Source organism: Ambystoma mexicanum, chromosome 11 (assembly GCF_040938575.1).
Source record: "Ambystoma mexicanum isolate Mex_15411 chromosome 11, UKY_AmexF1_1, whole genome shotgun sequence".
Taxonomy (NCBI): Eukaryota; Metazoa; Chordata; class Amphibia; order Caudata; family Ambystomatidae; genus Ambystoma; species Ambystoma mexicanum.
Window position 1 is genome coordinate 255596469 of NC_090934.1, and position 12119 is coordinate 255608587.

Below are 12119 nucleotides of genomic sequence, written 5' to 3' on the forward strand. Positions count from 1 at the left end.
AGTTGCCATCCTTAGGGTTGTAGTGTGTATAGGAGTGGGGTTGTCATAATGGCAGGGTATGGTTGAGCTAGTAGGGATGTTGCGCTGACTAGGTCGTTCTTGATAAGTCTCGATATGGTTAGCGTGCATAGCTTCATGGGAGCAGTGGTTGTTGCGGTATAGTAGAAACTGACTATTAGCAAAAAGTTGTCAAAGAGGACAACTTTTAAAAGACACTATGGAGTCTTAAAATGACACCCATAAAAAGAGTAAAAGATTATGAGAGTGTGGAAAAAGGTACCCACTCAGAGGTATAAGGAAAAAGAATCCACCAGTAAAAGCAAACCCTTCTGCGATTGATACAGGTCAGAAAGATTCATCATTGCTATGAACATTTTAACTAACAGAAGGGTCAGCACAGCAGCAGTCACTCAGCAGGGATCTTCAGTCGCTAGAAGTAGCTAAAGGAGTCTTCCTCCCTTCTTCCTCATCAGATTCCGTTCCAGTGGTCGACTTGTCTTCAGCCTCAGGATCCAAGCCATTTATCCAGGAACTGAGCCAATCAGCACTCATGCTACATTCTGGGGGGTTGGTGGTCCTTTCAAAAACAGACAGCCTCCCAGTTGGCACTGGTTCCAGGCATGCATGCCAGAAGACAAAGCACTGCAGAGTTTCTGACTCCTGCCTCTGTTTCCTGTCTTCACAGACACTCTGGAGCCTCGGTGGGCTTCACAAAGGATTCCTGCCGAAGACATAAGTCAAACCAGGACCTTCCCCACAAAGGACCAAGAAAGAACAAGCACACAAGAAATGGCGAAAAAAGAATCCAATCAACATTTTTGGTCAATGGTGACCCTTCTGTGTATTACCGTAGCTGTGAACATAGCCTGCGAGTAAACATTACACAAAGGTCAATAGAATATGTCCACTGCCACCAGCCATTCAGGTATGCCTTTCACCAACTGTTACAGGAGCAGTGAGATACACAATGCAACTCCTCAGCATTCTGTTGGGAAGGAGCCCAGTGCTTTCCTTCATTCCCAAGTTTCCCCAAGCGCTTTAGAATTAGGCAAGACTTCTGTTAACTGTTTTCTAAGTACTACAAGAGTTCAAGGGAGAGGAGGGTCACTAAATAAAGATAGTTAGGATTGAAATATAAGGTGCAAATTATTATTTAGCTGAATAGATTTGTAAAACCGTTACATTGTATTTAGCTTATCTCAAAGCAGGCTCTCTGCCAGAAGGAATGCAGCCTGTGCTAAAAGTAGACTACAGGCATTGTGTCATCGAGGCTAGCTCTCGCAGAGCACACGAAGTGAATGAGCAGCTGTTTCTGTTCATCAAAAGCCCATGCAGACTAAGAATAGCAGAATGTACGTGCTCATGCACACAATGCAACAATATGTAATAAGGGTTTTTATGAGAATTACTGGACCAGATAAAATATAATTTTATTGAGTGAAGTGTTGAGAGAATGGCGGGAAGATGTGTTTATGTATGAATGTAAGAGCTACAATGTATTCCTGCAGAGGCAGCAGAGTGATAATGTAGGAATGGTCTAAATATAAACCTGGCCATGCAACACTGGAGACTGCAGCATCCCTTGTATGGCAAGAAGAACAGTTTTGGACGAGCTCTGCCGGTATCCAGTGACCAAGTTAAAGAGTATATAAAGGCGCCTGCTTGCCATTTAGTCTGCAGGAGCCAGCCAAGGAAGACAGAATTCTGGTCAGAATGGCAGAGTCCTCTGCCATTCCCCCAATCCTCATCTTTGTAAAGATTAAAGTTTGTTATCTCTTGCAAGATATACTCATGGCCTTAATTCCCTAGAGGGGTGCATTTACTCTGGTTTGAGCGTGATCAGGGGGTACCGCAATGTATTTAAGGGGTACAAGTATGGCCTACCATCCAATTCCACATAAGGTGGTGTGTGATGAGCTCACAAAAGGTGATGTGTGCTGCAAAAGTAAATTACAGATGCCTATAATGTTGGAGGAAAGTAGGACTACAAAGGTAAGGTATGGGGAGACACAAAGGACTCCCATAGCCTGAGTAAAAGGGGTGATTGAGCGGAAAAAGTTCCTCCTTTCTCAGGAACAGATAAAAACAAAAAAAAAAACAGGATAAAGTGCTGGGGTCTCACAGGAGAAAGATTTGGCATACATTTGAAAAATCTAGCCAACGCATGGTCCATATACAAGTAAGGCATTCATCATGGCTGTTCTCCATATAAACATTAAGATGAAAAACTGCACGGCATTTAAATAGGCTTTTCCTGGCTTTTCCTGGACCGATAATCAGATATCATGAGCAAAGAGGCATCACCACACTGGAGTTCAAATCCTGAGGGGTAGAGGTAGACCTCTACGATCCCTGTAGAGCTAGGGGGGTGGGAGGAGAGGAGCAGCCAGTGCCGAAAAAGAATATTCGTGTTAGGAAGAATTCTCATAAAAGGTGCTAATTGCTCTCTACCTTAGAGCCCCCCAGCTCTTTTGCTGACCTTTGGGACTTTGAACTTTTTAATTCTTTACGTTTTCTGTGTTTATTTCTTTTGGTTATGGAGTTTTAGGTAACTCCATAGGCATCATCTTTTCATGTGTGTTGCACAGCACCCTCAGTACAGTGACACAGGGATGTCTTTTAGACTTCCCAAAGGTTTAAATACCTTCTCTGGGATCAACTATTTTTTCCCAGAGAATGTAAAGTGAAATTGACTTTACTAGTCTTTCCAAATTCCTAGACCCAGCACACACCATCTTACAATGGAGTGCTGGAGGGGTTACATAGTATCCCGTGTCTAAACTATGTAGCAGTCAAATGCTACCCTTTCCTATTGAAAAGGCTGGTGGCAGTGGTTTTACAACGAACTACCATGTTTTTTCCCCGACCCCGAACACCGGTAGCTAAAAATCACGGGAGCCATGTTTTTCAAGATGGCACCTTAAGTCCCTTTGTTTAAACAGGTCCGGTCTTCTTTTTTCACCATTTCTTTTTCGAAAGGTCCTTCTAGTGTGTCTCTGCGCGCCAAACCAGGTTTGGTCCCTTTGTTTGTGTGCCTTTGGCAGGCTTCAGGACTGAAGTCCGCCCTTGGCGTCTGAGGTGGGCAGGAAGTGAGGGAGGTGCCCAAAACTCTGTGCTTAGTCTCCTAGGAGACCCAAATGCACTCTAGCGTGATGGGTTGGCAGACTGTCCGCGTTACGAAGAATTCTCATAAAGGTGCTAATTCCTCTCTACCTTAAAGACCCCCAGCTCTTTTGCTGACCTTTGGGACTTTGAACTTTTTAATTCTTTACGTTTTCTGTGTTTATTTCTTTTGGTTATGGAGTTTTAGATAACTCCATAGGCATCATCTTTTCATGTGTGCTACACAGCACCCTCAGTGCAGTGACTGTTCCTGGGAAAGGAGGAACTTTTTCCCCTCATTCACCCCTTTTACTCAGGCTATGGGAGTCCTTTGTGTCTCCCCGTACCTTACCTTTGTAGTCCTACTTTCCTCAAACATTATAGGCACCTGTAATTTACTTTTGCAGCACACATCACCTTTTGTGCAGTGTTACTGGGAGCCCTTTGGGCTTCCCTTTCTACTTTCTTTTATTTCCCTTGTGAGAACTATGGTTCCCAAGGATAGGGGGATACATTTTATCCTTCTTGCCTTTCCTTTTGTAAGCTCCTTTTGTGGACAGCCACCCTGCTGGGTGAGTGACAACTAGGCTGGAATGAAAGGGAGAGAACTGTTTAAAAGGCGAGTCTCGTGGACTGGAAGGCAGAGTCAACCACTGGAACGAAAGAACCGAAGAAGAGCTGGAAGAGGACGGCTGCTGCAACTCCTGGACCGTTGGTTTGCCCGGTGAAGCCCTGCTGCAGGTCTGAATTGCCAAACTCCATTCGACAGAGAAGCTCCTTCACGGACGGCTTCTTCGTTTGAGTTGGTGGGACCAATCAACTCATAAGACACCTGGATACCGTTCTCAAGGCTGGTTAGGATTAACCAGGGAGAGGGACCCCCCCCCACAGTTCGTGTTCTTGAATCTACAGCTACTGGTACTGAAGTGACTCCATTTTGTTTGCTTTCTTCAACGATCCCGTGCAGTGCAGGAGTTCCCCCGACGTCCTCCCTCTTGTCCCCACAACTGAGGCTCAGGAACAGCGAGATCGGCAGGAACTGCCAGGAACCACGACTTCAGCAACATTTGTGTTCTTCATACAAAAAGGTACTGTGACAACCCGATTGAGAGACCACCACTATCGCGGTGAAAGTTCGTGAAACCTTCCCAACTCGCAGGCCTAATCAGCTTGTGACCCCACAAATGATTCTTTTTCGCCTAACTGCTTCTGAGACATTTTGCAAAGACTTTGCCGTTTAATACCAGAACACTAGCCCATTGACTTGAATTGAACTCTTCTGGTGAACTGAAGCTATTTACACTGCCTAGAAAGTATATGTTATCTATTCTACTTACTTTTGTCCTTTTTGCTCAATGCTAAGTAACTGAACTGTCATTTGGCTCCTATTTCAGGGGACCTCAAATTGTCTCAAAAACATAAGAGTTTTGTATTGTAGTGTATTGGTATATAATATTAAGTTGCCTCCTTCTAGTGAAATGTTTTATAAATGATTGAGTAATAAATTAATAAGTGTTTTACCAAGAGACCTTGAGTATAAGTGTCTACTTGAACCACTGTGATTGAAAGTCCTCTGTACAACTACTTGTACTGCTCACATTCACTCTTGAGATAAACCTGGCTGCTCAGCTTGCTACCAACAAACTGTGTGGTACAGACTTATACCAAAGTTTGGTCTTGCTTACACCTGTAGTCCTAATTGTGTGGAGTACCCAGAGGGTACTGCATGCAATTATGCCCAACAATTCACAGTGCCTGAACCAGATCTACCTCAGAGGCTTTATGGAAATGGCACTTTGAAGAATAAAAGATTCGAAAAAAACATCAAATGAAAGTATAGTTTTCCAGAGGACTCCGCCGCCACCCTATTTGCAAAATGTGTGGGAAAGACTCTCCAGGGGTGGAGCTGAAGGGGCTTGCAGTCCACTGACTGAGAGCCAAAAGTATACTGATACAAATCAATAAAGTGGGATTTGTTTTTGTTCATAGGCACGTAAACTGTTTTCCAATAGTACAGAGGATTCCCAGCATGACAATGGAAAATATTCATAGCATGTATATCTATGAAAGATCCAATGCTGGACGACAGTGGTGCTTATGATTTTCTAATGGTAGCGAGTTTCAATGATTGCGAGCAAGAGGATACACATGGTGAGAGGTATGGAGAAAGTGGGACGGGTACAACAGTGCAGAGTGGGTGTTATCCAGTGATCTAGTAGCAAGATTGGGGCGAGGGGAGGAAAAACCATGTACAGATTAGAAGACAAGTGTTGGGGAGAATTCTCAGACATTTGCCAATTCCCTTCTACCTTAGAGACCCCCAGCTCTCGTTCTGGACTTTTAATCTCTAACCTGGAGGGAGAGACCTCTTTCCCCACTCTCTCGTGTATTTTTCTGTGATTTAGACTCTCTTTTCCCTTTGGAGCCTGACAAACTCCATAGGCATCATCTTTGCATTGCGACACACAGCACCTTCAGTGCAGTGACACACAGCACCTTCAGTGCAGTGACACAGGGAAGTCTCTTAGATTTCCCAAAGGTTTAAATACCTTCTCTTGGTGAAACAAAATTCACTTTACTTACATTTATAACTTTCTAGACCCAGCACACACTATCTTACAATAGGGTGCTGGAGAGGTTACTTGGTATCCCCTTCGTCTAGCTTCTCATGTAACATTTTTATGTTACCCTTTCTACAATTAATGGCTGGTGGCAGTGGTTTACATTTTACTACCATTGTGTGTTTTTATCGTGGGCTGCAATTGCAGCTGCAGTAAGACACCCATGTGTGCCCATTTTGTCAAAATGGCCCCGTTTTTTTTTCCCCATTTCTTATTGAAAAGGTCCTTCTTGAGATTTACTCTGCGAGCCAAACCAGATTTGGTCCCTTTGTTCGTTTTGTCGTTGGCGGGATTCACAAGTGAAGCCCGCCTCTGGCTCCAGCATGTCTAGCAGGGGCAGGAAGTGAGGGAGGTGCCCGAAACTCACAGTGCTTACTCTGTTTGGTTACAGGAATGCACCCAAGGGTGATTGGCTGGAGGGATGTCCTTGGAGGACATCCACCCAGCTGTGTGATTGACAGCTAGGCTGGAATGAATGGGAGAAACCTGCATAAAAGGTGAGTCTTTTTGGCTTGGAAGGCAGAGTCGACCACTGGACAAAGGAATCCAAAGAAGAACTTGGAGGAGATGCCTGCTGCAACTACTGGACCGTTGGTCTGCCCCGTGAAGCCCTGCTGCTGTGCTGAAGCTCTGAATTCACCTTGACTAGAGAAGACCTGCAAAGGGCGACTTCTCCCCTTGGGTTGGTGGGACCAAATCGATCCCAAGACAAGCTCATCTGGAAATCCTCTCGGAGCTGGCTGTACTTCCATTGCTGCTGCAGAGAGGAACACCAGAATAGAGTGAGTGTCTTTAAGTCAGACCCCAGCTCCAGGAAGATACTCTGGACTCCCAGGAAGCAGGACTGACCAAGCCTGAGCCCCCTCAGAGTGCTGGACTCCCAGATGCAAGGAAAGTCTGAAGTGGTATCCGAGAACCGCTGTGTTGCCATTTGCTATAGACGCGAGGAGCTGAAATGGCGAAGTGCAGCTGAATTGAAGTTTGCCCATTGCTGTCGCCACTTCCCACTGCAGGGCAGGAATCCCCAGACGTCCTCCCTCTTGTCCCCACGACTGAGGCCCAGGGACAACAGGATCTGCAGAGCTGTACAGGAACAGAAGCCAGCTGGAACCATTTCTTCTAACCAAGGGTACTGTAACACTAAGGGGACTTACCTCTTCTTGTGTAGCCTTGTCTGTTCTCAGTTGAGACTTGCCAGTTGTGTTTGCGAGTTGCTTGCAGCTTTGCCATTCACACGCCTTCCAGCGTGAGGCCCTTCTTATTCTTTATTTCTACAAAGACTTTGAAACATTATGCAAGACTTACTTACTACAAGAAATGCTTCAGTTCACCTAGACTTTTGTTCAATTGACATTGGATGGCCTGGCTCCCTGAAAGACTCTTCTTACCTCTGACTTTGTTTTTTAACTTTCCTCCAGGAAAGGGTTCATTTACTTTGCATTGGGGTTAAAATGTACTAACCTGCTGCAGAATATTTATATAACCTTTTGTTTTATTGCCAAACCCTTTTGACACCAACTCAGTATTGCTCTAAATGTACCAGTGATATATTAATGTCCACAAGTCACCTCAGGGTGTAGGAACCATCTGTGTGCCATCCCAAATGGATACTTGCTGATTTAGAGAAACTAAGTGTGTATTTTGAAGTGTATTTGTGTGTTGCTTATATATTGCTCTTCTGAAGAAGGTCTATTGAACCGACAGTTAAATAAATTAATAATTGTTTAATCAAGAAACCTCGAGTGTAAGAGTATGTTTGAATCTGAATAAAAACCCTATTGCTCACATTGACCGCTCTTGAGCTAAGCCTGGCTGCTCAGCCACACTACCAACCTGTTTAGTACAGATTCTACCAAAGGTTGGGTCCCTATTGCCAGGAGGTCAAGGTTGCTGTAGTCTCCCGAAGGGTACTGCACACAATCTTGCCTAACAAGTAGTAGAAATCAATATAAGGATCACAGAGCCAGTCGGCATGTAGATATGTGAGAATGAGAAAGCTGTACGTAGAGAGTGAGAGTAGGTTAGTTGAGAACTTTGTCAAAGGTTGTAAAAGCATACGGGGAGAAAGGACAAATAGAAGGCCTCAGCACTACTCAAGTCAACTTAGTACTAGAGTGCAGGTAACCTTTTGTGTAATAGGTGGTGAGAAGAGGTGGCACTTCCCGATAGTAAGTAGGTTGATGTGAAGGTGGAATTGTTGGAGCTTTAGATCTCTTTCGAAGAGGATCCACGATTGAAAGCCTTTGGGAGCGTGTGTGGTGGTCAGAGGAAACGGACAGTGGCGAGGGGATGACGAGTAGATCATTTTGGGCAGCAAGGTGGATGGGGTTGGGGATTCTCTCTGCATTTTAAAAGTATATATGTTTCTATAACATTTTCAATACAGTTTTCAAACACTTAAAATGTGCACTGCAAATCCCCAACATTTACCTGTGCCTCCACAGAAAAGTACGGGGATGAGAAAAGTTCTTTCAATATTAGGAAAGGTTCTTGAGTAGACGTGCCATAAGAAGGGGTTGGATTCACCAAGAATTGTTTCTACTTGAAAAACAACAAAAACACAAACACGCACAAATATGGGGATTTCTCATTTTAGTTGACTGATTTCTTGTGGTGTAAAGTATATTGTAGGGCGGGTTCCGCAAAGGATATTTCTTAAGCGTGGAAGTTACTTACTTTGGGCAAAGAACACTCGTTTTTATTTTTAAAAATCTGCTGAGGGCCAAGCAAACCTTTTTTGAATGGAAAAGGTGACGACCACAAAGTAAGAATTTCATTTCAAGGGGAAAGAATGGATGAATAAGGAAACAAAGGCATTTTGTTTTAACTGTGCTGGAAGCAGAGGCTTTGAAGAGGCTCAATTGTACCAGGGCTGAGGCAACAACTAGAATGCATGAGCACACTTATACGCTAGTTTCTTTAACAAGTGGGTGGAGAACGAGACAATAAGTTGAACCATTCCAGTGTAGTTTATATTGAAGAAAGGGAAGGGAGGTCATTCCTTTTTTTTTTTTTGTGTTTTAACATGAAGCAGGGCAGGGTTTTTTATTTTTACCCAAGCAGGCAACTGGTTCCACAAGGCAACAGTGGATTTATGGGACCAGAAGAGTATGGTCTTCAGAGCAAACAATGGAAAGTGGGTCATGTGATCTGGGAAGCAGAATTTCTTGGTTCAGGAGGAGGTTCTCGTCAGTGTACTGGGTATGAACAAAAAATATAAAAAAACATTGATGCTCCAGAGGGCCTCTCAACACCATAAATAAACTGATCTGACTATTGTCCCTGGCAACCTATTCGTTCTATGAAGTGTTTGTCATACATGCATCTAAAAAGTGCACTTAGACTGTGGAAGAGAAGAATGTTAGAAGAGGCAGAATTGATCTCACCAAGGTGTAGCTGCACATCTTTCACCTCCAGAGTATTGGACTTGCGGTGTCGGGCTAGCTGGCAGGCGGCAGTCACTACACTTTCTATGAAATCATCAGCAATCTGTAGGAGCATCTGCGAGAAGACATGGTTAAGAATTGAAGCCTTTCAGGAAGTCACAAAAATAAAAATATATAGCAGAAGGATCTCAAACACAAACTATAAATCCAGGGACAAACTAAAAGGCTCATTCTCCACCCCCACCCACCAATCAATCAATCAACCAGCCCAACCACATAGCAGGTATAGGTGAGACAACTGAGCAAATACTTCCTTCTATCATACACACAGCAGGTAGTTAGGCCCCAGCAGGAAAGGATTTCTTCAAACATCAAGTAGAGCATTGGTGGAATCTGCAATAGCTAAAGGATACCCGGACACACAAGCCAGTTACAGGATGGATCAAGGAAATGTCGCTTTCCGCACAAAACAAGGGTGCAGTATCCACAGCAGCAATACAAGATCCCATACATAGACACAACGATATCGCAGGGTGCAACACTACAACATTCCATCACACAGAAGAAGTTATTTACCCCTGGTAACCATCTTTCGACTGGATTTTCCTCATCTTTAGATATCTTCCCTTCCAGCGTCAGCTGCACCGGAAAAGAAATTTGGCAGAGGGCGGTGTGTGTGTATGTGGTCAAATCGATGTCACTTGAGGGCCTCTGTCTTGAGGTCGACGTTGTCATGGTTATATCCAACGCGAGCAGCGCCCATTACTTCAGTACAGTTTTTGCACCTTCCTCCCACAGGATTACCGGCATTAGTGTGTACAATACAGTATCAGACTAAGGAGAGCAAGGTGTAATGCATGGAAATTCTACTGCGGGGTAGGCTGGCTGGGGCGATGAGTAATACGTGGGAGGAACAACCAGTCAAAAGAACGTTACCAGGGGGATGCAACTTGTTCTTCGAATGGATTGTGTCCTCACACGTATTCCTCATCTTTGGATAGACTCCCAAAGCAGTGTAAGGTTTGGAGGAGGGAGAAAGAATTTTGGAATCAAGAACTTCATTCTCATGTTTTGTCCTGGGTAGAATACAAAAACGCCTTTCCAAATCCTCCTTCCTGGCCTGAAGACGAGTCCAGGCAGTAGTGTTTTGTGAAGGTATGAATGGTAGACCAGGGGGCTTTCGCACAAATGTCATTTATCAGCACCCCTCTTCGCAAGGCAGAAGACTTTGCAATGCCATTTGTGGAGTGAGCCCTCGGGCCTTCTGGGGTATCCTTTCGTGCAAGCCTATAAGATTCTGTGATGCATAGGATGATCCATCTGGATGTTTGTTTTGTGACCATCAAACCCAATTTGTGTCCGGTGTACCCAACAAAGTGTTGGTCATCTTGTCTTTTATTAGCCATACGTGATATATGAAAACTGTGCCCTATTTGGATTTAGACCGTGTAGCCTTTCCGCCTCCTTGCTAGGATGTGGAAGTGAGTAAATGTTGGCAAAACAATCTTTTGAGAGATGTGAAAGTCCGATACAAATTTTGGCAGATCGGTTTAACCCTTAAAACAACGGTAAAAAAAGTTGTTTGGTGGTTTACTCGATAAGGCCTGTACCTTGCTCACCCTGCGTGTTGATGTCAAAGAGACTAATAAGATGGCCTTAAAAGTCAGCAGTCTCAAGGGACATGACTGAACCAGCTCAAATGGAGCACACAAGAAATTTCAGCACTAGATTTAAATCCCAAACCAGGACTAGAAATGAGATAGTAGGAACACATTTGTGAGCCCTTTTAGAAATGGAATAATCGGTGGCATTTTGAAATATGAAACTTTCTCATTAATTCCACTCGTAGAATTTTACTTGAAAAAAGTTGCGGCTATTCTGTTGTATGGAGTTGAGCTTTTTTTATATGATTTGGGTCCTTTTTTGGATCAACTCCAAGGGCAAATCTGGAAACATACTTTGTTTACTCTTATCGATGCAAAATGCCATTATTAGACACAAACTTGGCCTTAATTCGCTTTCCGCCAGATATAACTGGCGCTTTTTATTGAATTTTGCAAAAATAATGTTTCCACCTAAAAATTCATTATACATAGATCTAAACCGAATGTTAGCGAATAATAATATACCTTCAATGATTCAATTTAAAGAAAGAATGTTGTCGGTGTTGGAAAAGATTAACCTCCCTGTTGAAGATCTGGAGTTTTTTCAAGAAAGGATTAAGAAAAAAATATTGCAATGTGATTGGGCTGAAACTTGTACGCAGATGGAAAGATACACTTCATTCGCAGAATATAGCAAATTCGTTCATAGGCAATTACCTCGCATGTCGTACTTAATATTGTGCCCTTTCTCTAATATTCTTCGAACCTTTATGTTGTTTCGATTTTATCTTTTTCACACACGAGCCAGAAAAAAACATTGGCATAAACAGACTTGTGACTATAATGATGAATTATGTCGATTTTGCAATTATGAACCAGACTTTAAAACATCTTTTTATTTACTGCATCTATTTTGAAAATGTTCGTTGTAAAATGAAGAATTCTTTTATACAATCAAAGACAATTACAGCTAGAGAATGGATTTGGACAAAATGTATGTGGGGCTCCACCAATGCTTCATTAATTAAAACAACAAAGTTGGTAAAGATTGAGAGCGAAATTGAAAGTGTTATGTAATCATGGGCGACTTAGCGGTGGTGAAATGGTTTTTGTTGATACTATATAATAAGACACTTATGTCATGTTTTTATGTTCTATCTCCATGTTTTTTTTTTTTTTTTTTTTAATTGTAACTTACTCATGAATTGAATTATGAATTATTTGTAAAGGTTTGACTAAAAACAAATAAAGTTTTAATAAAAATAAAAAAAAGAAGAAACCTTCTGAAGTGCGCTTAAAGATCAAAAGCGCAGACAAGTATCCTTGGATGGTTCCAATCTGGAACCCCAGATTTGCCAGGTGCAGTAAGAAAGACAACACCATAGGTGTATCGCACTGAAAAGGGT

At 43.0% G+C, this 12119-nt stretch overlaps 1 protein-coding gene across 3 annotated transcripts in view; it reads right to left on the reverse strand.

The window, feature by feature from the left end:
* Positions 1–12119, reverse strand: part of TAF12 (TATA-box binding protein associated factor 12) — a 383226-nt gene that overhangs the window by 111889 nt on the left and 259218 nt on the right. For all 3 annotated transcript variants that reach the window (XM_069622970.1, XM_069622972.1, XM_069622971.1), the window contains one exon: positions 9110–9224. In XM_069622970.1, coding sequence (XP_069479071.1) covers positions 9110–9224 — 115 coding nt within the window. The remainder of the gene's footprint in view (positions 1–9109; positions 9225–12119) is intronic.